Consider the following 27,286-nt stretch of genomic DNA (forward strand, 5'->3'; position numbering starts at 1 on the left):
CAAGTTCTGGCAAGTCTTACTGTTTCATCATTTTTTGAGCCTTTTAATTTTATTTGGTACTATCCTAGGTCCTGGAGATATAAAGACAATGTGAAACAAAATGCCTTAGGCCTTTTTCTTCTTTAGGTGAAAAACAGACTTCAGCAGGTTCTGAGGCCTGCAAGATCTGCTGCCAAAAAATATTCATTCTTTACTTCAACAGATACTTGTTTAATTGTGCCACGTGCTTCTGTAGGCATTTAGGATATATCAATGACAATGATTCCTCTCTTTAAGGAGTTTATATTCTAGCAGAGGGAGTCAAATGATAAGCAGTAAGCATAAATAAACTAGTACTGATATGGTAGGTGGTACGAAGTTCTATGGAAAAAAGAAATATAAGGGGAATTGAGAGTGCCAAACAGGCTTCAGAATTTAACAGGGTGATCGGAAAGGCTTCACTGAAGTCATATTTGAATACAAATTTGAAGGGGATGGAGGAAGCAAATCCTATACTTGGATAAAGAGCAATCCATGTAGAGAACGTCAAATCCAAAGACCTTGAGGTGAAATTATCCTTGGCATGTTCAAGGAGTAAAAGGGATTACGATTCTGGAGTTGAATGAGTGAGGGAAAGAGTGGTGGTAGGTTGAAATCACAGAGGTAATAGAGTGGCACATTTTACTCTGAATTGTATGAAGAGCCAAGAAATGGTTTTAAGCAAGGACATAACGACCTTTCTGAGGTGTTTACATGGTCACTATAATAGCTGCCTTTCTAGTACTAGATAATTTGCTTATTAACCTACATTATGAGACAAAAGGGGGACAGACTGGAAGCAGGAGGCTCCTAAAATAATCGAAACATAAAAATGAGAGTAGTGGAGGTGGTGAGAAACAAGTGGGTTCTGTATGTATTTGAAAGCAGGACCAACAGAACACAGGAGTCCAGGATGATTCCAAGATTATTGGCCTGCCGAAACTGTAATACAGTTGCTCTTAACTGAGAATGAAGACTTGGAGCTGGTATTTTGGCAGGGCGGATGCGGTGTGAAATCATGAGTTTAGTTTTCATTATCGTGTAAACTTAAGATGTGTTCCAGACTAAATAGGCAATTGACTATTATATGTAATATAGCTTATTTAACTCTATGAAAAGCACTGTTTTAAGTGCATTACCCTCATTCTGTCATTGTTGACCTCAGAGCAGCCCCTGTGAAGAGAATTTTTTTTAACAGGTGAGGAAACAGGGCTTCAGTAATTTGCCTGCTTTCATAGCTAACGCGTGAGATCTAGAATACAAATCTCGGCAGTCTGACTTTAAAGCCCCTGTCCTTAGTTTAAGCAATATCGATTTTCAGAGGATGTCTGGCATATGGCAGTAGGCAGTCAATAAGTATTACGCCAATGAATGAATGAAACCATAAAAGGCACAGATGGAGGGCATGCTATCTTCGGAGTCGTCCTATGTTAGTCATTTTTCTTGGTGGTCTCTGACACTACACTTAAGTAAGGGAAAAAGGTTAAAGTGGTGCCGCCTCTCAAGATGGTTTACTGCCTACCAGAAAGGCTCAGTTTAGCCCGAACCCAGAAGCCTCGCTTTTTAAAAAAAAATAATAATAATAAAAATTTTTTTTAGATTTTTATTTATTTAATCATGGGGGGGGGGGGCGGGCAAAGACAGAGGCAGAGGGAGAAGCAGGCTCCATGCAGGGAGCCCGACGTGGGCCTCGATCCCAGGTCTCCAGGATCACGCCCTGGGCCCAAGGCAGGCTCTCAACCACTGAGCCACCCAGGCGTCCCAGAAGCCTCGCTTTTAGCGCATTTATTCACACTGTGAGTACTGCAAGCCCAATTTCTGCTTCAGGCAACATTAACTTCGCAGTAATCTAGTTACCAGATTTAGCTGGAGAAACCCAAAGACGCAGGAACTTTCATGCGCAAACTTTACTGCCCTGGCACGCATGCGCTCCGCCGCAGAGAAAGTAGCTACTACGGCTGCGCAAATCGGTGGCCCGGCCCTTCGCCGTCACATGTGGGGGACCGCGGCGTGGCGGCAGCTGTGGCGGTAGCGACGGCAGGCCGTAGGGCGGTCCGAGGGTTTCCGGTTCCGGTGTAACGTTCGGGCTCCGTCTCAGAGGCTGAAGTTTGTGAGGTGAGTAGTGCCCCGGGCCCTTTGAGGGTATCCTCCTGTCTGAGCAGCGAGGGCCGGGACTCAGCCCACGGGGAGGACCGAGGCGGGAACGTTCAGTGGGAAGGAAGCTGAGAGAAGTACAGGGTTCTGAGGGAGAATGGGTTGGAGTGAGATTGTGAGGAGGAAAAGGGCGGGGGCGGGAAGGGGACGGGGTGGGGAGACTAGCTGTAAGATGAGGAGTTTGGGGAGAACAGGGTGGGGTAGGGAACCGGTCGGAGATAGCAAACAGAAGAATGGGAGTTGCAGGGGGGAAAGTCAGGTTAGCAGGGAAGAACACGGAGTAAGGAAATTTTTCAGAAGATTGGATTCTCCTACCTGCTCAGAGATCCTGCCTTCCTCTACTTCCACCCCCGCCCCGCCCGAGGCAGTTATTGTCGAACATTTGATTAGTGACAAAAAGCTAGTTACTGTTTGAAACTTTTATTTTTGCCCACTGACTGTTTAATTTCCTAGAGGATTGGGTTGAAGTTGAATACATTTGTTAGTATGGTACTTGAGCACACATTTCATCTGATAGAGCGGTACGTGATTTGTTCTTTGGATTTTCAAAATGCTTACCCTTTCTAGCCCATGATTCAATTCTGGTGGAATATAAGCCCCATTAAGGCGAGGATTGTCTGTTCACTTGTATCCTCAGCACACAGTACACTGCTTGAGACCTAGTACTTATGCAGTGTTTATTGAATGATTAAGGATTATTTAGATATGGCAATTGGCTTCATTTTGTACGACAAGTAAACTGAGGCTCAGAGGAATTACTTGCCAAATAAGAGTTCGATATTTCAAATGTTCAGTGTGAACTCTTTTCTTCACTCATTTTGGGGTCTGAATCTGCTTCTTTTGAGTAACGTACATTTAATATGTATTGATTTATACACTATACTGCTATATCATGAGAGGTGAGTAGAGCTGCCATAGAATTATTCATATAACATGTCCTGAGGCACACAAAATCTTTCACTCCTATTTTCATTACGTTAATCTACTAGCTTCCAGTGGTTATACCAAAATTAAATACACAGTTTAGCAACAGGTCTTATAGAGAATAAACCTGCCAAGAAAGTAGAAGTTAATTAGACCATCTTTTAAGAGAAAAAAGATGTCTTAAAATATCTTGAGGGGTGCCTGGGTGGTTCAGTCAATTTGGCATCTGCCTTCAGCTCAGGTCATGATCCCAGCATCCTGGGATCAAGTCCGGATTCAGCTTCTCCCTCTCCCTTTGCCTCTCCCCACCGCTCATATGTTCTCTCTCTCTCAAATAAAGTCTTTAAAAAATAAACAAAAAATCTTGAAAGATTGACTCTCAGAGACCCTGATTTGTAGCACTGCTGTGAGGAAGTTAGCTTGAAAATTGAGGTCAGTGCTGTTTATTAGCTTTAGGCACTTAGTGAGAAAATCAGGGAAATAACATTTTCTCTCTGCTCATGAGCTATGCTATTTTTTTTTTTTTTAAGATTTATTCATGAGAGACACAGAGACATAAGCAGAGACATAGAGGGAGAAGCAGCCTTCTCGCAGAGACCCCAATGTGAGACTCGATCCCCAGACCTGGGGGGGATCACTCCCTGAGCTGAACACAGACGCTCAATCACTGAGCCACCCAGGCATTCCAGGCTTTACTGTTTAACTAGGAGAGCAAAATGTAAACATGAATAATTTTGAAGAATTGCTAACTTGGGTAAATAATTAAAATTTGTTATAGAGAGTTCTTTATGATAATGTTTTCTCTGCTAAGCTAAAAGCTAAAAAGAAAGGAATAAAGATGTAAAGGGAGAGAGGAGTGCCTAGATGGCTTAGTGGTTGAGTGTCTGCCTTTGGCTCAGGTCATGATTCCACGGTCCTGGGATTGAGTTCTGCATCAGGCTGCCTGCTTCTCCCTCTGCCTATGTCTCTGCCTCTCTCTCTGTGTCTCAAATAAATAAATCTTAAAAAAAAAAAAAGAAAGAAAGAAAGAAAAGGGAGAGAAAGCACATCCAAAATGAGGGTATTCTTTTCTGAGCTGAGGGATTAATTTTGTGAAGTCAACTGATAGAGATCTCGTAGAACATAAAATGATCTGGGTACAGAATTTCCATGGGGATGACTATGACTACAGAGAAATGTGACAACATTCTTAGGTATTATGAACTTTATTGTTTTTAAAAAAATTATTTATTTGAAGTAGGCTCAACACATTCTCAATGCGGGGGCTTGAACTCCCAACCCTGGGATTGAGAGTTGCATGCTCTACTGACTGAGCCAGCCAGGTGCCCAGGATGATGAGCCTTTTTTTTTTTTTTTTTTTTTTAAATAACCTGGTGGAAGGCCAGTGGGAGAGGGAGAAAGAGAATCCCAAGCTCCACACTAGGTGTGCAGCCCAGTGTAGGAATCTCAATCCCATAACTCCAAGATCATGACCTGAGCTGAAAATCAAGAGTCGTATGCTTGACTCACTGAGCCACCCAGCCACCCCAGATTAAGAGCTTTATTTTATTTTTTTTAAGATTTTATTTATTTATTCATGGGGCGGGGGGCAGAGATACAGGCACAGGGAGAAGCAGTTTCCATGCAGGGAGCCTGATGTGGGACTTGATCTTGGGTCTCCAGGATCAGGCCCTGGGCTGAAGGCAGCACTAAACCACTGAGCCACTTAGGCTGTCCAGATTAAGAGCTTTAATATTGGATGGCTTACCTGGATAAGCCCTCCTTCTTTTTTTTTTTTTCATCTCTAAAAAGAAGGGAAACCGGGATCTCTGGGTGGTGCAGCGGTTTGGCGCCTGCCTTTGGCCCAGGGCGCGATCCTGGAGACCCGGGATCGAATCCCACGTCGGGCTCCCGGTGCATGGAGCCTGCTTCTCCCTCTGCCTGTGTCTCTGCCTCTCTCTCTCTCTCTCTCTCTGACTATCATAAATAAATAAGTTAAAAAAAAAAAAAAAAGGAAACCTACAGGTCAAGGCTGGGTTAAGGAATACCTGCCTGGAAGTAGGAGGAATAGAAAAGCTGGTCTTTGGGTAGGCTTTTTCAGTCTTGTTTTCAGGTTGTATGTTTGCCAATCTTTGTTATGATAGGATCAAAAAAGAAGCTAGAACTCATTTCTCAGACTGGGTTATTCCCGGGGTTTGCTTGTTTATTCCACGGATTTCACTTATCCACTGATACTTACTGAGTTAGGGTTACAAATAGAACATAGTTTTTTCTGCTTTGAAGTATAGGTTTTAGGAAAAGTATTTGGCTTGAAATGAAGTACAAGAACTCACCTAAGGATTGAGAATAGGGGTGGAGATGACATTCTTGATGTACTAAATATTGCCTGGAATGGTCTTTTCCTATCCTCTAACAGAACTTTTTCCTGGTTTCTTTTTAGGTGCAGTACCGAATCCGATTTGAGCTACCATACTTTTCCTGAAGAATGGCTCTGTCTAAGAGGGAGCTGGATGAGCTGAAACCATGGATAGAGAAGACCGTGAAGAGGGTGCTGGGTTTCTCAGAGCCCACAGTGGTCACAGCAGCACTGAACTGTGTGGGGAAGGGCATGGACAAGAAGAAGGCAGCTGGTATGTCCTTTTATGAATCTTTGAGCTTAACATACAGCATGACCACAAATATTGATTTGAATTTCCCCAAATTCTCTATTGGAAGTATCTGAAAAAGATCAGGCCACATTTTATTTTCTCCTGAATAATAATGGAAATAGCCTAATGATGAATTTTGCTTTTTTTCTTATTTTTTATACTATTCATGACTTTTTTTTTTTTTTTTAAATGCAAACTCTACACCCAATGTGGGGCTTGAACTCATGACCCCAAGAGCAAGATGCCTGCTACCAGCTGAGCCAGCCTAGGCACCCCTTTGTGATCTACTTTGAATTTCATACTGACTTCCTTTGACCAATGTATTGAACTGGCTAAGTTATATTTACTTAGGAAATATGCTAAAGTCATATAGATATATTCAGATTCAAACTGACATCTGAATATATCGAAGTCTGAAAAAAACAAAAAAGTTGAGGAAAGCAGAATTTGTTTATGGTAGTCCCCTATAGCTTACTCTTTGGGAAGAGTTAGGGTGATTATTCATCATAAACTTTGATGCTCGACCTGAATAGGTTGCTCTGACCATGCTACTTCCTACTGCAAAAAATTCTAACTGTACTTTTACCTCATAAGGTAAAGTCTTTCAATGTAAAAGGATTTATGGGAATCCTACAAAGAACTAACGAAAACATTTCCCTCCCTCTTGGGGATAAAATTGCAGTGTTGGCATCTGCTATATGCCTAGTATTGGACTAAGTACTCTTTATTTTTTCAACCCTACCACCTCTTTTTATCCTGTCAGACCATCTGAAACCTTTTCTTGATGATTCTACTCTCCGATTTGTGGACAAACTGTTTGAGGCTGTGGAGGAAGGCCGAAGCTCTAGACATTCCAAGTCTAGCAGTGACAGGAGCAGAAAACGAGAGCTAAAGGTAGGTTACAGTTAACTATTTAATGAGCTTGGGAGTGTTTTGAATGGTAACAAAGTTGCTGAGCTTACCCGGCTTACACTTTGATATCCACTATTAGAATACATAATATTCAAGAGAGGTACTTAGAAGTCAAAGGAGAGAGGTGAACTTGTATTATCATCATCTCATGGTGATAAACCACCTAAGTTCATGGGTTGAAATATTCCAAGGAAACAATTGGTAGCTTTGTCCTTTTTCGTGTACAGTTAGGGTTTTGGTTCTTATGTTTCCCTTTGTCTCCTCCACTCTCTCCTTTGCTACTACCTATACATTGATTGCTTTAATGTTTTATGCTTTGGATTACTTGATAACTAATAGATTGATTGAGAATGTGACTCCACAGCTATAGACCTCACTGTTGTTCCTTTCAGAGGTTTCTCTGCAATGGACCTGTAGATGGGATACCTAACAAAAATTATTTACTGTATGTCTTGAGAGCTTACCGTTTGCTGTATAGCATAGCATATTGCTGGTCATCTGGCCCCATGAGTGGAGTACTTAAAAAGACCATCATTACTATCTGACCTCCTTCATTTTTTATTCGGTAGTTGCTAATTTGTCAGGCTTTCTTTCATATTAGCAGCGTCAAGAGGCTCATTTCTCTATATCTTTTCTGTCTCTTCCATTAAAAATGTCTTTTCTGTGACCCTCACCAAACCTTCCAAAGTTCATTTGATACCTTGGCTATCCTGTTGCTTTTCCTGAGGCACAAAGAGTGAATAAGCAATGTCTGCTGGTCCCTGGCCAGGCTGTGGAACCAGGAGAAATAGAGAATTGTGTGCCTTTTGTGTTTAAGGCATTGTAAGGTGTTCAGAGGAATGAGAAATAGGTCTTGCCTTAAAGGAATTTGCAATTGGGGGGGAGGGAGGGCACAACAAAATAAAGTCACAAATTATAAATAAAATCTAAGTAGCAGTTTCTTGTAAATTTTAGAGTTGACCAGACAGTCAGACTGACATTGAATTTTGTTATGTTTAGGGAAGGAATGCTTGATCCACAATATACACAGATCTATGGAGTGAAGTTAATGCTATAATAGGGTGTGTGGCTATGAAAGTGTTGAGGCATGCTGTGAATGAAGTGACTACATTGGGTGGGATTAATAAAAATGGTTTCTTGAAGGAGGTATCTAGATAGCTTTGGGATATGGGTCCCATTTTGGTCCATTCAAGTCCCCACCCCACACAATATATTATGGGAGAGTCCTTTTTCTTGAACTGTAGGAGTTCCAGGAAGCGCTCGCCCCTGGCCGAGGATATGTCCTTGCAAAACACGAGCCCTCCTAGTGAAGAGGGGATGTCACCCAAAGCCTACCACCGGTGTGTACATTTGCTTTTTCCCATTGTCCCTTCCAGTTGGCCACTCTTCGTCCTGTTAAATTCACCTTGCAAATTAGTCAACATATTTGAGTTCCCATTGTTTAATGAGAACAAGTGTTACTGGGGAATACTGAAGAAGAAAAAGAAAACCCCTGTCCTGGAAAAGCTTAGACTCTATTTGGGAGAAAGTACTAACATTGAAAGACTTAACACTTGGCAAGCAGAATATCAGCAATGTAATTTTATGTAGTATGAACCCAGGTCTTAAATTCTAAGAGGATGTGAAGCAACAGTTTGATCAGAGTGGGATAAGATTATTAATGAGGAAAACTTCCTGGAGGAGGTGAGTTTTAGGCAGGATTTGGAACAGGGATATGAAAAGTTGAGGGAAAATCATTACAACTGTAGGTAGTAGCGTTTCTAAAGACTTTGAGATGGGAACATTTATAAGGACATGGAGATGAAATTTGCTTGACTGGAGTAGGAGAATGATGAAGTTGGGTGAGATGGTCCATTTGGTGGAGGGTCTAGAGGCCTCTGGGAAAAGCCACAAAATGCTGATAGGGACTAGGATGATTCTTCCTTTGTCCCGTGGGCAGGGAGACAACTCTTATTTTGTCTTGGGTTTCCTTAGGAAGTGTTTGGTGATGACTCTGAGATCTCCAAGGAATCATCAGGAGTAAAGAAGCGACGGATACCCCGTTTTGAGGAGGTGGAAGAGGAACCTGAAGTGATCCCTGGGCCTCCCTCAGAGAGTCCTGGCATGCTGACTAAGCTCCAGGTGAGTAATTAGGAACTGAAAGCAGTGATTTTATGAGTTGAAGAAGCAAGAGATGCATGGGTCCAGATTCATTGTGACCTTAATTTGAATTAGTGTTTAGCATCGGGAACTTTTATTTCCTGTTTTATGTTTTGTCATTTCTCAGTTTAACGAGGAGTATTCCAATGAAGACTATTGAAATTGCATTTACTCAGGCACCTGGGTGGCTCAGTGGTTGAGCATCTGCCTTTAGTTCAGGTTGTGATCCTAGGGTCCTGGGATCAAGCCTGCATCGGGCTCCCCACAGGGAACCTGCTTCTCCCTCTGCTTATGTCTCTGCTTCTCTCTATGTGTCATGAGTAAATCTTTTTTAAAAATTGCATTTACTGGGATCCCTGGGTGGCGCAGCGGTTTGGCGCCTGCCTTTGGCCCGGGGCGCGATCCTGGAGACCCGGGATCGAATCCCATGTCGGGCTCCCTGTGCGTGGAGCCTGCTTCTCCCTCTGCCTCTGTCTCTGCCTCTCTCTCTCTCTCTCTGTATGACTATCATAAATAAAAAAAAAAAAAAATTGCATTTACTGAGTACCTATTATGTGGCAAACAAGGTGTATTACACATATCATTTAGCCAGTTGTGTACCTCATTGGATCATTGAGAAAATTGTTGAAGTAGGGACGCCTGGGTGGCTCTGCGGTTTGGCGCCTGCTTTTGGCCCAGGGTTTGATCCTGGAGACCCGGGATCGAGTCCCACATTGGGCTCCCTGCATGGGGCTTGCTTCTCCCTCTGCCTGTGTCTCTGCCTCTCTCTTTGTGTCTCTCATGAATAAATAAATAAAAATCTTTAAAAAGAAAAAAAATTGTTGAAGTAATCAGAACTCAGCTTGATGGCAGAGGAGAATTTCTAAATACAATGCAGAGACAGTATAACCCACTAAAATAATTTTTTTATTAATAATTTTTTAAAAGGATTTATTTATTTATTTATTTTATGATAGAGGCAGAGATACAGGAGGAGGGAGAAGCAGGCTCCGTGCTGGGAGCCCAATGCGGTACTCGATCCCAGGATTCCAGGATCGCACCCTGGGCCAAAGGCAGGCGCCACACTGCTGAACCACTCAGGGATCCCCCACTAAAATAATTTTAAGTTGACTTAAAATTGTTGTTTTTTTAAATATGTGATTGAGAGACACAGAGAGAGAGGCAGAGACACGGGCAGAGGGAGAAACAGACTCCATGCAGGGAGCCTGATGTGGGACCCAACCACAGGACTCCAGGATCATGCCCTGGGCTGAAGGCGGGTACTAAAGTGCTGAGCCACCCAGGGATCCTCCAAGATGTGACTTATTTAGAGAGCATGCACAAGTGAGAGAGGAAGGCAGAGGGAGAGAGAGAGAATCCCAAGCAGACTTTGCTGAGGTCAGTGCAGGGCTCCATCCCAGGACCCTGAGATCATGCCCTGAGCCAAAACCAAGAGTCAGACGCTCTACCAATTCAGCTACCCAGGTGCCCCGACTTTGTGTTTTTGTTTTTAATAGGAATTTTCTATATTTTTAGAATGGACTTTCTTGGGGTGCCTGGGTGGTGCAGTTGGTTAAGTATCTGTCTTCAAAAAAAAAAAAAAGTATCTGTCTTTGGTTCAGGTCATGATCTCCGGGTCCTGGGAGCAAGCCCTGCATGGGGGTCCCTGCTCAGCAGAGAGCCTGCTTCTCCCTCTCTCTCTGCCTATCCCCCCTACTTGTGCTCTCTGTGATACTCTCTCAAATAAATAAATAAAATTCTTAAAAAAAGAGAGATTAAAGTAAATTTTTAAAAAATATTTATTTAGTCATGAGACATACAGAGAGAGAGACAGGCAGAGACACAGGCAGAGGGAGAACCAGGCTCCATGCAGGGAGCCCGATGTGGGACTCGATCCCAGGTCTCCAGGATCACGCTCTGGGCCGAAGACGGTGCTAAACCACTGGGCCCCTGGGGCTGCCCTAAATTAATTAATTTTTAAAAATGGGCTCTCTTAAAACAATTTTGATACTAGCGCACCTGAGCAGCTCAGTCAGTGGAGCATACAACTCTTGATCTTGGGGTTGTGAGTTCAAGCCAGTTGTGTGTAGCGATTACTTAAAAAAATTAAAAAAAAATAATAATAATAATAAATAAATAAATATATAGAATAAAAAAAGGAACAAACAGGTTTGATACCATATAAACAGTAAATACTTCTTCAACCATTTAAGATTTCCTGGAAGGGAAATAGAATATATACATATGCATATCGGTGGGTGAATGGTGAATGAATTTTTTTTTTTTTTTTTTTTTAAGGTGAGGGAGGCAAAGGGAGAGAGAGAGAATCTTAATTAGGTTCCATGCCCATTGCATCTCCTGTCACCCAGCACGTTGCTTGTCTCTGGGCTCAGTCTCCTGGCCCTGAGATCATGACCTGAACTGAAATTTAGAGTTGGACTCTTGGGGCACCTGGGTGACTCAGTTGCTTTAGCCTCTGCCTGCAAATCAGGTCATGATCTCAGGGTCCTGAGATCAAGCCCCACATCAGGCTCTCTGCTAGGCAGGGAGCTTGTTCTACCTCATCCTCTGCTTGTTGCTCTGCCTGCTTGTGCGTGCACGCCCACTATAAATGAATGAATGAATGAATAACTTAAAAAAAGAGAGAGACTCCTAACTAATTGAGCCACCCAGGCATCCCTAAATTTGCTTATTTGTATCTGTAGATGATAGTTCTGCAAGGAAAGAAACTGATAACTGGTGCTTTATGGAGAATAGAGGTGGAAGAAATAATAATATACCCTACTGTACTTTTTTGCATTTTGAACTACTCAAAAGAAATATTAAGAAAGTAAATTTTACAGGGGTTCCTGACTGGCTCATTGAAAAAAGCATGTGACTCTTAATCTTGAGGTCGTGAGTTTGAGCCCCAAGTTGGATGTAGAGATGACTTAAATAAATTTTGAAAATAATTTAAAGTAAATTTTAAAAAATAGAGGGGCGTCTGGGTAATTCAGTTGGTTAAGCCTCTACCTTTGGCTCAGGTCATGATCCCAGGATTCTGGGATCAAGCCTGGCATCAGACTCCTTGCTCAGCAGGAAATCTGCTTCTCCCTCTCTGCCGCCTCCCTGCTTATGCTCTCACCGTTTCTTTTCAAATAAATAAGTAAAATATATTTTTTTAAAGATTTTATTTTATTTATGACAGACACACAGAGAGAGAGAGAGGCAGAGAGACAGGCAGAGGGAGAAGCAGGCTCCATGCAGGGAGCCCAATGTGAGACTCAATCCGAGGTTTCCAGGATCACACCCCGGGCTGAAAGCAGTGCTAAACCGCTGGGCCACCGGGGCTGCCCTAAATAAGTAAAATCTTTAAAAAAAAATCTTGAAGCACCTTGACACAACAGTGTCTTTTTTAGAAAATTCAAGAGTTACTTAATTGTATTTTCAGAGTTTGTCATTGTCATATTCTTTAGAATTCTTTTTTTTTTTTTTTTAAGATTTTTTATTTATTTATTCATGAAAGACAGAGAGAGAGAGAGGCAGAGACACAGGCAGAGAGAGAAGCAGGCTCCATGCTGGGAGCCTGACGCTTTAAAATTCTTCTGAAAGAAGGGTTTTACAAAGGCAGGTCTTTGCTTTGTTGTCTCCAGTTACCCAGAGCAGAAATTCTTAAAAAGTAGGATAATTTGGGGCACCTGGCTGGCTCAATCAGAAGAGCATATGATTCTTGATCTCAGGGTCCTGAGTGTGAACCCCATGTTGGATGTAGAAATTCCAATAAGTAAATAAACTTAAAAACAAAAAGTATGATAATTTGTGTGGATTCTGTTTTGAATGCTCATAATAGCTGTATAATGTAGGTACTGTTTTTACCCTTTTTAGACAGTTGGAGTTTTAGAGATTAAATACCATGTCAAAGGTCACATAAGCAGTAAATGGGAGAGTTAAAATTCAAGCTCAAGTTTCTCTTAACCTGAGCCTTTCTTTGGTTTTAAAGATTTCTTTATTTTGAAAGAGGTGGGAGAAGGACGGTGGAAGAGGGAGAGAGAGAGAGAATCCCAAGCCGACGTAGGGCTCCATCCCTTGATTCATGAGATGAGATCATGACCTGAGCCAAAATATGAGTCAGACACTTAAGCATCTGAACTATCCAGGCACCCCTTAACCTGAGTCTTAATCATCAAATTATGTTACTACCTAATGTGCCAATCCTGCCACAGAATGATGGGTTGAAAAGTTTCAATGCCCAGTGTAGTAGGCTTATCTTTACTAAATATTCTAGCCAGTGGTACGAGCAGAATATGATGGGTTCATTCGAAAACTTTTAGTTCTCTAGACCTGAAAGCCTTTTGCATTTAGGAACTTATGCAGGAGAAATAAAAAAGAGATGTTAACAGTTTTTCAATTTTTCTCCCATCGAGCACAGATCAAACAGATGATGGAGGCAGCTACACGGCAAATTGAGGAGAGGAAAAAACAGCTGAGCTTCATTAGCCCCCCTACACCTCAGGTATTGTGCCCAGGTTACTCTGAAAAGAAGACTATGTAGCAAAGCATTTCTTGCCATCCACTCATTTGAGAGTCTGGAAGGTTACTGCACGTTCCACCCCACAGTCTACCAGAGTGTGTCTGTGTGTATATGTGTGTAAGTGACCTATCTGATTCTTCTGATTCTGACTTCTTTTTCTCTATCTCACAGCCAAAGACTCCTTCTTCCTCTCAACCAGAGCGACTTCCAATTGGCAACACTATTCAGCCTTCCCAGGCTGCCACTTTCATGAATGATGCCATTGAGAAGGCAAGGAAAGCAGCTGAACTACAAGCCCGCATCCAAGCCCAGCTGGCACTGAAGCCAGGGCTCATTGGTAATGCCAATATGGTGGGCCTGGCTAATCTCCATGCCATGGGCATTGCTCCCCCGTGAGTATCTGTTTCATGGAACCCCTTTTTATTGCTGAAGCTGGAGCAATAAATACTTTTGAAAGTGAAAACAACAACTTTGAATGTTATTGATCCTCTTCTTTCAAGGAGCCTACATCATTTCTTACAGTTTCATATTTCTTACATATGTTTAATACCAGTTGAGGGACACCTGAGAGGCTCAGTGGTTGAGCATCTGCCTTCAGCTCAGGACATGATCCCGAGGTCCTGGGATTGAGTCCCATATTGGGCTCCCTGTGCAGAATCTGCTTCTCTCTCTGCCTGTCTCTTTGTCTCTCATGAGTAAATAAATAAAATAATAAATACTAATTGAATTCTTTTAGCTTCCTTGTTGCAGAATTTATCTTTTTTTACAATTGGTAGAACTGAAGTTAAGATTATTCATCTATTGTTGGAGCTAGGAATAGAACCAGGTCTCCTGGTTCCTAACTCCAGAGCTATATCCATTAAACCACAGTGAGTTGATACCAGATCTGAGAGTTCTCTACAATTGGATAAAGATGATAAACCATTTTTAGCATATACAGTTGATTTGGCATACTGTCTGACTTAGAAATTCAGGAGTGAAATAGAATTACAAATTCTCGTCAGTGTAATTTCAATTCATTTCATCAGACTATAGTCTGTACTCAAATATTTAGTCTGATGTTTTCAATCAGAGTGTTACTATTCACTGATGAGCTTATGTTCCCTAGACTTGTGTAACCTATTCTCTTTGTTGGATTCGGCTTGTTTTGTTTGTTTTTGTTTGCTATATTGTCCCATATGGCATTTATTTATTTGTGCACTATTTCTCAGGAAGGTGGAGTTAAAAGATCAAACTAAACCTACACCACTGATTCTTGACGAGCAAGGTCGCACTGTAGATGCAACAGGAAAGGAGATTGAGCTGACACACCGCATGCCTACTCTGAAGGCCAACATTCGTGCTGTGAAAAGGGAGCAGTTCAAACAACAGCTGAAAGAAAAGCCTTCAGAAGACATGGAGTCTAACACCTTTTTCGACCCCCGAGTTTCAATTGCCCCTTCTCAGCGCCAAAGACGCACTTTTAAATTCCATGACAAGGGCAAATTTGAGAAGATTGCCCAACGATTACGGACAAAGGTATCTGGTTTAGAATATAACCTAGAACTTCAAAGAAGTTAGGGGACAGAGGAAATTTAATACAGTCCTAAAATAGTATCAATTCAATTCTCTTAAGTTTTAGGCAGTTAGATACATAAGTAATAAAGCAATGACTAATTTTTAAAAACTTCATTTATTCTTGGAATACTTGATTTTTAGCTGATTTGTCTTCTTAATTACATTCTACTTACGTGAAGAGGAAAGTTTGAAAATTCACCTATAAACAGTGGAAGGAGGTTATGCCTGGGTGGCTCAGCAGTTGAGCACCTGCCTTCAGCCCAGGGCGTGATCCTGGAGTCCCGGGATCGAGTCCCACATTGGGCTCCTTACATGGAGCCTGCTTTTCTCTCTGCCTATGTCTCTGCCTCTATCTCATTGTGTCGCTCATGAATAAATAAATAAAATCTTAAAAAAAAAATAGTGGAAGGAAATAATTCAAAATGCTCTGAGTGACTGAGGAAAGCTAGCCTGTCTTAACATTTACTGCAGATAAATAACTCCACACGTGAAGAGTTAAACTGACTATATATTCAGTGAATTTTGCTTCTTGTTTTTATCTTCTTAGAATGGGGTTTTCATAAAATGCCAATTTTTGTATTTTGCTACAGGTGAAAGGTGGTGATGAGGGTAGTTGCATGTAAATCAACTAAGGATAAAATAAAGTAGAATGGCTCTTCAGAGTTTTCAGAAATTATGAATTCTTTGCATTAGACATAAACAGTTCAACGAGGGTGCTTTAAAATTTGGGATTCTTTCATGTCCTTGTTTTCTGTGACTCTGGTTTATCTTCGCATCTTGGTTTATCTTGTCTTTAGGCTCAACTGGAGAAGCTGCAGGCAGAGATCTCACAGGCAGCTCGAAAAACAGGCATCCATACTTCAACTAGGCTGGCCCTCATTGCTCCTAAAAAAGAGCTAAAGGAAGGAGATATCCCTGAAATTGAGTGGTGGGACTCTTATATCATCCCCAATGGCTTTGACCTGTGAGTTTGTTAGTTAATATTTTTTAATAAGGCTAGAATTTTATTGGGAGAGATGATACTCATGCATTAAGTAAAATCTTAAAATCCTGAGGAAATAGGTAACCATACACAGGCTTATGTATTGGTGAAGAATATGTTGTATAGGTTTCTTTAGTTTTGGGGGTTAACAGAGGAAGGAATAGGCACAAATCTAAAAGGGAAAGGATGTAAATTTTGTACTTGGTTTTGTTATACATAATTATTTGTTTTCTTAATGATTTTTTTTTTTTTTTTTTTTTGCTACTTATAATAGATTTTTACATTTCTTAAAGATCTGTTCCTAGAACAAGAGGAAGGATAATTGATTCAGGAGAGAATGGTTAAGAAACATTTGGAGAGCTTTAATTATATCTGTTCTATAATTCTGATACATGGCTTTAAGAGACCGTGTCTCAGCCTTTCTCCTTTCCCTTCTTTTGTCAATCACTGTCCCAGGGAGTTCTTGTTATTTGTTAGAGAATTTTACATCCATCAGGGATGTTAGGGTAGGAAAAAGGTTGAGAATGACTAGTGTGGAGAGTATGTCCAACCTTAGTGGGACCCAGTTTTCTCATCTTAAAAATTATGTGTAATATAATTACATGTTGTAGATATGCAAACACTAAAAACTACTAGAATGCATTGTGAAGAGTGCATTTTTTCATTGTGTTTCTGAGACTCCCTCTCTTGGAATTGTCTCTACCCACATATCTTGTTTTCCCTTTTTCCTCCAATTTTAGTACAGAGGAAAATCCCAAGAGAGAAGATTATTTTGGAATCACAAATCTTGTTGAACATCCAGCCCAACTCAACCCTCCAGGTAATGTGTAGATTACTCAACTAAGGTTCTAGTTAAATAGAACTTCATGTGATAATGGACATGTTCTCTACCTGTGCTGTCCATATAGTAGCCACTATCTACTAGTGACTTGAGCTCTTGAAAATTGGGTTGCGCTAATAAAACTGAAAGACTGAATTTTAAATTGTATTCAATTTTAATTAATTTCAATTTAAATAGTGTATGTATCATGATCTTAGGGTTGTGGGATTGAGCTCTGCTAGGTATGGAGCCTGCTTAAGATTCTTCTCTCTCCCTCTGTCTGATGTGTTTTCTCTCTCTCTCTCCTGTCTCTAAAGTAAAGAAATCTTTAAAAATAGATAGAATATGTGGCTATTGACTACAATATTGGACAGTGTAGCTCTAGAGCACTGAGGCTTAATCTAAAGATAGTTTCACTGATATATATTACAAGTTAGGTTTTAAAAAACATTCTTGGGGTGGCTGAGTGGCTCAGTCAGTTAACCATCTGACTCTTGATCTCATTTCAGGTCTTCATCTCAGGGTTATGGGTTTATTTATTTATTTTTTATGTTTTATTTTTTTTTAAGATTTAATTTATTTATTCATAGACAGAGAGAGGCAGAAACACAGGCAGAGGGAGAAGCAGGTCCCATGCAGGGAGCCCGATGTGGGACTCGATCCCGGGTCTCCAGGATCACACCCCAGGCCGCAGGTGGCGCCAAACCGCTGTGCCACCAGGGCTGCCCTTATTTTTTATTTTTAAAGATTTGTTTATTTGTTTATTTATAAGAGACACAGAGAGAGAGAGAGAGAGAGAGAGAGGCAGAGACACTGGCAGAGGGAGAAGCAGGTTCCATGCAGGGAGCCCGATGTGGGACTCGATCCCAGGTCTCCAGGATCACACCCTGGGCTGAAGGTGGCGCTAAACCGCTGAGCCACCCCGGGCTGCCCAGGGTCATGGGTTTAAGCACCACATTGGGATCCACACTGGGCATGGAACCTATTTTAAGAAAAATAAAAAACATTCTTATCTCTGACTCCCAACTCCAGTCTTGTATACTTTTACTAAATACCTGCTCTTTTTCAGTCATCTTTGTCTTTAGCCTTTCTCTCTATCATTTTTTTTAGCAAAAACCTATTGGCTCACTCAAAAGAGAAAGGTTTTAGTTGTGGCTGTGTTTTTAACTAGCTGAATCCCTTGGGTAAATCACTTAGCACACAGAACTTTCTCATAAGTAGAGATAATATTAACTGTTATACCTTCTTCAAGAGTTATGTAGGTCATAAAAGATTTTTACACTTTGATCAGATTTGGGATGAATAGAAGAGATAATATTTCAATTAGTAAATTTGGAAAAATAGATTAAGACCTTGAGGTGTGGGATCCCTGGGTGGCGCAGCGGTTTAACGCCTGCCTTTGGCCCAGGGCGCGATCCTGGAGACCCGGGATCGAATCCCATGTCGGGCTCCCGGTGCATGGAGCCTGCTGCTCCCTCTGCCTGTGTCTCTGCCTCTCTCTCTCTGTGACTATCAGAAATAAATAAAAATTTAAAAAAATACTAAAAAAAAAAAAAAGACCTTGAGGTGTTACAATGTATGATAATCATTCAATATTAGTTAATCAGAGTATACTTAGTTGTCATCATTGTGAATTATTAGAAGAACATGGGGGATTTTGTTTGTTTTAAAAAGTGAGTGGTGCCTGGGCAACTCAGTTGAGTGTCTAATTCTTGATTTCACCTCAGGTCATGATCTCAGAATCATGAGATTGAGGGGAGCCCTACAGGCTCAATGGGGAGTCTGCTTGAGATTCTCTCCCTCTACCCCTCCCCCTACTAGCATGTGTGCAGGATCTTTCTCTATAAAATAAATTAACAATTTTTTTTAAGATTTTATTTATTTATTCATGTGAGACACAGAAAGAGGCAGAGACACAGGCAGAGAGAGAAGCAGGCTCCACACGGGGAGCCCGATGTGGGACTCGATCCCAGGACTCGAGGATCACGCTCTGAGCTGAAGGCAGAAGCTTAACCACTGAGCCACTGAGCCACATCCCTAAATAAACAAATCTTTAAAAAATATTACTAAAAGATTGAGAACACACCTGGCTGCCTCAAATCAAAAGAGCATGAGACTCTTGATCTCAGGGTTGCGAGTTCAAGCCCCATTTTGAGTGTAGAGATTACTTAAATAAACTTTTAAAAAATAATAATAACAAATAAAATTTAAGAAAATTAAATAAACTGCTTTGGGAGTCCAGAGGATTTTCCTGTAACTCCAAAATTATAAATTTCATCTTGGCCCCACCTAACCCAAATACTCATGCAGAGCAACTAGAGCAGCTCTAATTTTGTTTTCTGTATTTGCTACTTTTCAGTTGATTAAAGCGTTCACCTGCTTCAAGAAAAAACAAGTTAGAACACTTATGAAAGATAAGGATGCTTTTAAAAAATGTAACATACTACCATTATCCAACTTAAAAATAGCAAATTTCTTTTAATGTGAGTGATTGATTGTCACCTACCTTCCTCTAATGGGCTTCTTGCTTTTATACTTTCATTTCTCTACCTGGCAGTTGACAATGACACACCAGTTACTCTGGGGGTGTATCTTACCAAGAAGGAACAGAAGAAACTTCGAAGGCAAACAAGGAGGGAAGCACAGAAGGAACTACAAGAGAAAGTCAGGCTGGGCCTGATGCCTCCTCCAGAACCCAAAGGTACGTATCTTGGAGGCAAAGAAGAAAGGGTGGTACATTTGTTTATCCCTGTATTTCTAGAGGAACTTTTATATCTCTCTGTATTTGGGTGCTTTTTGTTTTCTCTGAATCATTCATTGATTTTTTTCTTCCTATTCTAAATTTTCTACAATCTTGTTAAGACAGGTCAACATATTCGGTGTAGAGGTCATTTAAGGTTTATTTGTAAAGTGTAAAAATATATAACACTGATCTTCCTGGAAGAGTAATGGTCTTGAAATTCATGAAGATAGTAGTTACAGTGTTTGCATAGAGTGTTTTGTACATAACTCTTAATATTTGAAAAATGAAAATACTGTTGAAAGAAACCTTCACTCCTGTAGTTTCCATTATCACTCAGTAATATTTGAGTGAGCACTGTTATGTGTAGGATCTTTTATTAAATGCTGTGATCAGGGGCAGCCCAGGTGGCTCAGTGGTTTAGCGCTGCCTTCAGCCCAGGGCCTGCCTGATCCTCTAATGGGCTGGAGACCTGGGATCAAGTCCCACATCTGGCTCCCTGCATGGAGCCTGCTTCTCCCTCTGCCTGTGTCTCTGCCTCTCTCTCTGTGAGTCTCTCATAAATAAATAAAAATCTTTATTAAAAAAAAAAATGCTGTGATCAGAGTGAAAAATACCAACGAAATTAAAGTTCCTTATCTATCATAAATTTTCAAGCAGTGTAAATAAATGTATACCAACTGTATAGATTGTGTGACCTTCCACAAATACTGAGTTAATTGGATGGGCTTTTCAAGGTGTAGGGGTTTTTGGAGGAAATAAACTTGGAGCAGAGATTTGAAATAGGTAAATAGTTGAATTGATTGAGAAAAGGTGACAAGTTATCCCAGCTGGAGAATTCATTGTTTTCTATCCTCTCTCCACTTGCAGTGAGAATTTCAAATTTAATGCGAGTATTAGGAACAGAAGCTGTTCAAGACCCCACGAAGGTAGAAGCCCATGTCAGAGCTCAGATGGCAAAAAGACAGAAGTAAGTGCCATGGGATTGGGTGGAAACCCGGGCAAGTACCTTTCCCAGACTCTTCTGAGGGGATCCATATTTGGAGGGAGGGGAGAGTCCTCTGTTGCTCTCTCTTTCCCTCAGCTTTGCCTCTGATCTTCAATGCCTTTCTCACTTGTGGATGTCCTTCCTGTCACGACAGAGCGCATGAAGAGGCCAACGCTGCCCGAAAACTTACAGCAGAACAGAGAAAGGTCAAGAAAATTAAAAAGCTTAAAGAAGACATTTCACAGGGGGTACACATATCTGTATATAGGTAGGTGTCCAAACTGGGCCAGCCTTTGCCTTAGAAATACCAAAAACTTTTCCAAGTGCTTGAGGCAGAATCACTGTGGTCTAACATCAGTCCCTACTCTCTTCTGTGACCTCAACATGAATCAGGAGCTAGTAAATCTTTTATAATGAGGGAGGGTTAAAGACTTACTGTTCTATCTCTGAGAGCTTCTCAGTGAACCAGTACTAGTTCTGAAGAATGAATGAATGAATGAATGAATGAATGAATGAATGAATGAATATACCTGGTGAGACCAACATATGAACTAAGGATCATTCTCTATGTGAAATAAAATATAATCTATTTCTTCAGGAAGCATCAAAAGTTTCTTTCTTCAGTAACTATATTCTTATTCTCATGTAATGTAGTAATCCTTTTATTCCCACTACAAAATACATTTTGCACATTGTAAATATTTTCTACCTTCTTGTTGATTTAATGTCTTCATTTTATTTTTATGTTGAGTACGTGTGTACCTTCCATTTTTTAAAAGTGCTCTTGTTTAATAACTAGTTCTTTATTATGAAAGTGATACATTATTACAAAGTAATGAATATTTAAGAATTTTTTTAATATAACAGTATAGAAGGCCTTTACTGAAAAAAGTCCCCTTCTTGCTCTCTGATCCCTTACTGCTTACTGTAGATAATTGCTACTAACAATTTTTTGTAATTCTAGAAAATTCTAGAAATTTTCCATGCATAGCATTCTGGTAACTTGACATTATAAGCATCTAGAAGGCAAAGAATTTGTTGATCATTACACTGTCAAGAACAATTAGCTTGCAAGTACTTTTGGATAGTGGTAATACCTCTTCTTTCTTAGAGTAAATTTTGATTACCTGCTATTTGTTGTGTGTGTGTACAATACTGGTCTTTGAAGTATAAGACAGTGGAGTTACTTCAAGACTTACTGATTCTGCCTTTCTTTCAAGCGTTAGTGTACGTGCTTACTCCAGAGGCTGTTGTTTGTAGAGAGAAAACCATTGTGGAACATCTGTTTATTTGCCATTCCATTCAGGCAGCTACTGATGCTAAAACAAAAGCCATAATTAAACTTTCCCTTCTCCAGAGTTCGAAATTTGAGCAATCCAGCCAAGAAGTTCAAGATTGAGGCCAATGCTGGGCAACTGTACCTGACAGGGGTGGTTGTACTGCACAAGGATGTCAACGTGGTAGTAGTGGAAGGGGGTGAGTCCGAAAAAACTGAGGGAGACTGTCCCCACACAACCCTAGGCCTTGAAGTGAATAGAATGGTGGGGAAAAGGAGGAGAAGATAAGTGTTTTAGAGCCACGCCTAGGTATAACGTCCTGGGTTTCTGTTTCTGTGTTTATTGGAGTAGAAGAACCTAAAATGTGGTTTCCAAGATTGCAACTACCACCTTAGGGTCTGAGTAACAAATGAGCTCAGAGGTTCTTTCTACTTCATCATCTTCCACCATTCTGGCAAAATTCTCCTTCTCTGTTTCCAGGCCCCAAGGCCCAGAAGAAATTTAAGCGTCTTATGCTGCATCGGATAAAGTGGGATGAACAGACATCTAACACAAAGGGAGATGGTGAATGGGGGTTAGAGGGGATTAAGTGGGAGGTGGGGATGGTACTCTGTCCATTCATCTATTCCCTCCCACTGAAACTTGATCACACTACATATTGTGGAGGAATTTTAGAAAGACCTGTTTGGACTATGAACATAGTAGACATTCATAGAGTTTTTATTATGTGATGATATGTGTGAGGGTTAGTTATTCTGCCCGACCTTTAAGGCCTTTCTATTAGCTGGTTTCACTGTCTGCCTATATTTACACAGGTTATGGGCATATATTTAGTTTGTGAAATTTAGCAGGCTATGCATTTATATGTGCATTGTCTATATTATACTATTTTTAAAGAAGTTTTTAAAAGTTTTTTAAAGGCAAAAAATATATATACAGATATATATATATATACACACACACTTTTCTTTAGCCCAACTTTATATAGATATAAAATAAAAAATATAAAATACATGTATATATTTGATACCCTCCTGTTATTCTTCTATCAATATTCATTCTTACCTTCTTTGAAGCCCTGCTTTAGCAATATGTGCTTACCTTACTTTTCTTAATTTTACCTAACTTTGCAGACCCTCTTATGTTTTTTGTCTTTATTTTTGTGCCCTACTTAAAGGACAGTTTTATTTTTTTTTTATTTTTTATTTTTTTTAAAGGACAGTTTTAAACTGATCTATATTTTCTTTTGCTTTGCAAGGTTTCTAAGATATTTTCATTTGGTTTATCTGTCCTTCATTAGATTAGAAAGTCCTTGATAAGGGATGCTGTCATGTTGGCATCTGAAGCCTTGCTCTCTCAAAGTGCTTAGGACAACTTTTTATTAACAATAAAAACTTGTTAATTGCTTGTGTTTTATTTATCTCCTTATTCCCAGTACCTGATGCAGCTCTTGATATATTGTAGTGCTCAGTAAATGTTGAGTTTGAAGCTTTCAGTCTAATTTGGGGGAAATAAAGATAATACAAGACATTTGATTCTGATATATGGCAAAGGAACATTTAAAAGAATTGGGGTAGCCTTGAATACTCTTTGTTTAGAACCTAAACCTTGGTCTCTAGTGTAAGTCTAGAGCAAGATTTAGCTATATTGTCTTTTCCAGATGATGAGGAATCTGATGAGGAAGCTGTGAAGAAAACCAACAAATGTGTACTAGTCTGGGAGGTAGGTGATTTTTTGTTAAACACCGAAGCAGACTGTTAGCTAATTCCTGGTTGTTTATACCATTCTAGTGAGCAGTGGGATGGTACAACTATGCAATTACTGATTCCTTAAGTAATTCATGTTTCTTTTTGGAACCCATGGTAAATGTTTGGCAGCAGATTCTTCCTGATTATATTTTAGTGAAATTGATGAGTATATAGGATATGTCATCTGGGGAAGAGTATGAAAAACTGGTGGAAAGAATACAAATTCTCTACCAACTCGTTTATTTCACAGTCATGGATATGAGACGTGGAAAGAGGGAAATGAATCATTGTGAGATTTTGTTTTGTTTTGTTTTGGTCTGGATATAATGAAAGAAGTACTAGACTTAACAATATGAAGTTGGGAGTCTGGGCATTACCACTCACTAGCTCTTTAACTTGGCAAGACACTTAACATCAATTACTGTTGTTTTATCTACAAAATGTGGATATTCTTTTCTCTTTGTCAGTTTTTTCTGAGAGCAGGATTAGATTACTATGTAATAGTGCTCTGTAAAATGGAGCTTGTTTATGGTTATACAGTTCCCTCATCCCTGAAATCTTAGTGAATCAGTATTAGTTCCCCTCATCCCTGAAATCTTAGTGAATCAGTATTAGTTCTGAAGAATGAATTAATGAATAGGCTTATTCAGGCCAATATGTGAATTAAGGATTGTTCATTGTTTGTGAAGCATAAAATACCATTCTGTTTTTTTCCAGGAAGCATTAAAAATTTCTTTCTTGGGGTGCCTGGGTGGCTCAGCGGTTGAGCGTATGTCTTTGGCTCAGGGTGTGATCCCAGGGTCCTGGGATCAAGTACCCCATCAGGCTCCTCACGAGGAGCCTGCTTTTCCCTCTGCCTGTGCCTCTGCCTCTCTCTGTGTCTCTCTCATGAATAAATAAATAAAACCTTTAAAATTTTTTTCTTTCTTAATTAATTATATTCTTATCCTGATGTTTTGCAGTAATTCTTTTATTCCCACTCCAAAATACATTTTTTTACATTGTAAATATTTTGTACCTTTATGTTGATTTAATGTTTTCATTTTATTCTTTTATGTTGAGTACATATATATCCTTTTTTTAAAAAGTACTGATGTTTAGTACTAGTTCTTTATTATAAAAGTATTACATTATTTAAAAGTGGTGAATGTTTATTAAAATAAATTCTAGGGACACCTGGATGGCTCAGTGGTTGCGCATCTGCCTTTGGCTCAGGGTGTGGTCCCAGTTCTGGGATTGAGTCCCACATCGGGCTCCCTGCATGGAGCCTGCTTCTCCCTCTGCCTGTGTCTCTGCCTCTCTCTGTGTCTCTCATGGATAAATAAATAAATAAATCTTAAAAAATATAAAGTTCTAATAACACAGAAAAGCACTTAACTGAAATTGTCCCCTTCCAATTCTCTGATTCTTTAAGACCACTCTTTATAGGCAATTGTTTCTGTTCTTCATGTATCCTTTTGTCTTATCCCAGATTCCTCTAATTTATGCATACAAATTAGGCCATAATAACCATAATACCCCACCTGCATATTTAAGAACCCAACGCCTACATCTCTTCCAATTTCTCTTCCATTTATCTGTAAGAATCCATAGAAATTGTATCTCAGGTTCAGAAATAAGCCAGGTTCTACTCTAGCTTATTGGAATTTGATCCCTGAAAGCCTCTTGAGGTATACTTCATGACTGCCGTTGCTGCTGGTACCTTTGGTGAGAACGTGGTTACACCCAGTACTGTATATTTTTCTATTGTAATTTTCTTCAGGTACCTCCCTCACTGCTCCCATTCCCCTCTTTAGCTCACCCTTATACTGTTCTTGGTCAGTGGGCCCCACAGCCTTCTGCTTGCATACAGGACCTCACTGAGTCTTGTGGAAAGAGTCCTTTCAGCCTCCAGTTCTCTCTCCTTAAAGGCTCAAATCTAGGCCTAGAGGTGCCTGGTGGGCCAGTATTCATCCCATTTTACCCAGATATCAGAGCACAGAATTCCTCATCCTCCATTTGGTTAAAAAAAAGACCTGAAACCTTTTTGCCAATAAATTCATGAAGACTCACGCGAACATCTAAGGGAGTGGAGGTTTAAATAGCTTTTACCATAAACTCATGCTCAACTAGGCATATTGCTATGAAAATGTTATTAGGTTATACAGATTCATTTATTTAAGAGTTGCCTGGGTGGCTCAGTCAGTTAAGTATCTGCCTTTGGCTCTGGTCATGATCGCAGGGTCCTAGAATGGAGCTGTTTGTGGGACACGGAGAGTCCGTTTCTCCCTTTCCCTCTGCCCCTCCCCCCAAGTTGTGCATACATGTTCTGTCAAATAAATAAAATCTTTAAAAATAATAAAGATTCATTTATTTGTTTGAGAGAGTCGGTCTGTGTGTGTGTGCATGCACGCAAGGGGAGGGGCAGAGGAAGAGGGAGAGAAGCAGACTCCCTGCTGAAAGAGTTAGCTATATCTGATTTAGATTAGAAATTGCAGTGTTGGGACGCCTGGGTGGCTCAGCAGTTGAGCGTTTGCCTTCGGCTCCGGTCGTGATCCCAGAGTCTGGGGATCGAGTCCCAGGATCAAGTCCTGCATAGGACTCCCCACAGGGATCCTGCTTCTCCCTCTGTCTAGGTCTCTGCCCCCCCCCATCTCTCATGAATAAATAATTTTTTTTAATTGCAGTGTTTTAGGGCCCTGGCTGGCTCAGTAGTTGGAGCCTACAGCTCTCAATCTTGGGGTTGTAGGTTGGAGCCCCACATTGAGTACAGAGATTACTTAAAATATTTTTTATAAATTTACAGCATGTTTATTACAGATTTTGTCTCTTTCCCAGGGTACAGCCAAAGACCGGAGCTTTGGGGAAATGAAGTTCAAACAGTGCCCTACAGAGAACATGGCTCGAGAACACTTCAAAAAGCATGGGGCTGAACACTACTGGGACCTTGCGCTGAGTGAATCTGTGTTGGAGTCTACCGACTGAGACTACTGTGAGCCCTTGCCTCCCCTCCTGCCTTTGTCTCTTCAGTCCTCTTATTCTACTTCCCAGCCCAGTCCCACTTGTGTGTGTGATCTCAGAACTGTGCCAAGCTGACAATTGGGACAAAGGAAAAACACCTTAGTCCCTTCCCCAGTCAGCCTGGTGCTGCCCTTTATTCCCCTTATGTGCATATGATTAAAGAGTTATTTTTAAAGTTGGTATGATATTTTTCACACACTTATAGGTATTGGAGTTTCGGTCTTCAGATGATCTTTTCTCCCAACTTCTAGAAATTGCTGTGGAAAAAGAAAATTTTATCACTGATATCTGTGTATATATAAATGGATGAATGGGTGGGTGGATGAATGGATGAATATGTATTTTTGATGTCTAATGGAAACTTCTGACCTCATCTTGGAACAAGAGTGATAAATACTGTTTTCCTGGAGCGGAATGAAGCAGAAGGTGTTAAGTGGGTAAAAGAGGGTGGAACAAATGAGTGTCCATCTGTTAACCTTCAGTAAAGTCACAAGGTAGATTACCTCTGATCTCGGCTAAGTAATCTTAACAGGAAGTCATTTCCTCAAGCAGGTGTATATATGAGGTGTGTTGTGAGTGAAGTGGGCACAGGGAGAGTCCAAGGAGGACATTATGGGTCAGCTTGTAAAATGGAATAGAATTCAGGAATTTAGTCTGTTTCCTCTCTTTACTAATTAAAAAAACGAAAGAAAATCTTTTTCTAAAAAGCAATGTGTAGTTTCTTTTTTCTTTTCTGAAGAATTTAAGTGTGATTCTGTTTAAGAATTTAATGCTTCTGGTTTGATTTTAGGAGTATTTAGGTCAGCATAAGTATCCATTAGAATCCAAAATTCTTGCCACATCTACACTTCCATTTCATGTTGCCTGTTGAGGACATGGCTGGAAATGCATTGAACACAGGAGCCATTAGT

The 27,286-nt window shown here is 40.4% G+C and overlaps 1 protein-coding gene across 4 annotated transcripts; it reads left to right on the plus strand.

The window, feature by feature from the left end:
• The first annotated feature begins 1,747 nt into the window (after positions 1-1,747).
• On the plus strand, positions 1,748-26,555 carry PRPF3 (pre-mRNA processing factor 3). 4 transcript variants are annotated; one of them, XM_038562102.1, is made up of 16 exons: positions 1,748-2,133; positions 5,516-5,705; positions 6,487-6,617; positions 8,610-8,756; positions 13,162-13,245; positions 13,435-13,655; positions 14,475-14,781; positions 15,618-15,784; positions 16,543-16,622; positions 19,180-19,323; positions 20,233-20,332; positions 20,505-20,618; positions 21,708-21,826; positions 22,108-22,191; positions 23,288-23,349; positions 26,193-26,339. In XM_038562102.1, exons 2-16 carry the CDS (start codon positions 5,561-5,563, stop codon positions 26,337-26,339), a joined length of 2,052 nt encoding a protein of 683 aa, XP_038418030.1. In that variant the 5' UTR covers positions 1,748-2,133; positions 5,516-5,560. The 4 variants fall into 4 exon arrangements, with proteins under 4 accessions (XP_038418030.1, XP_038418031.1, XP_038418032.1 ...); XM_038562103.1 differs by lacking the exon at positions 1,748-2,133 and adding an exon at positions 2,426-2,693; XM_038562104.1 differs by lacking the exon at positions 1,748-2,133 and having other exon boundaries at positions 5,561-5,705; positions 26,193-26,555.
• Positions 26,556-27,286: the final 731 nt, after the last annotated feature.

The sequence above is a fragment of the Canis lupus genome, chromosome 17 (genome assembly GCF_011100685.1).
Source record: "Canis lupus familiaris isolate Mischka breed German Shepherd chromosome 17, alternate assembly UU_Cfam_GSD_1.0, whole genome shotgun sequence".
Lineage (NCBI taxonomy): Eukaryota > Metazoa > Chordata > Mammalia > Carnivora > Canidae > Canis > Canis lupus.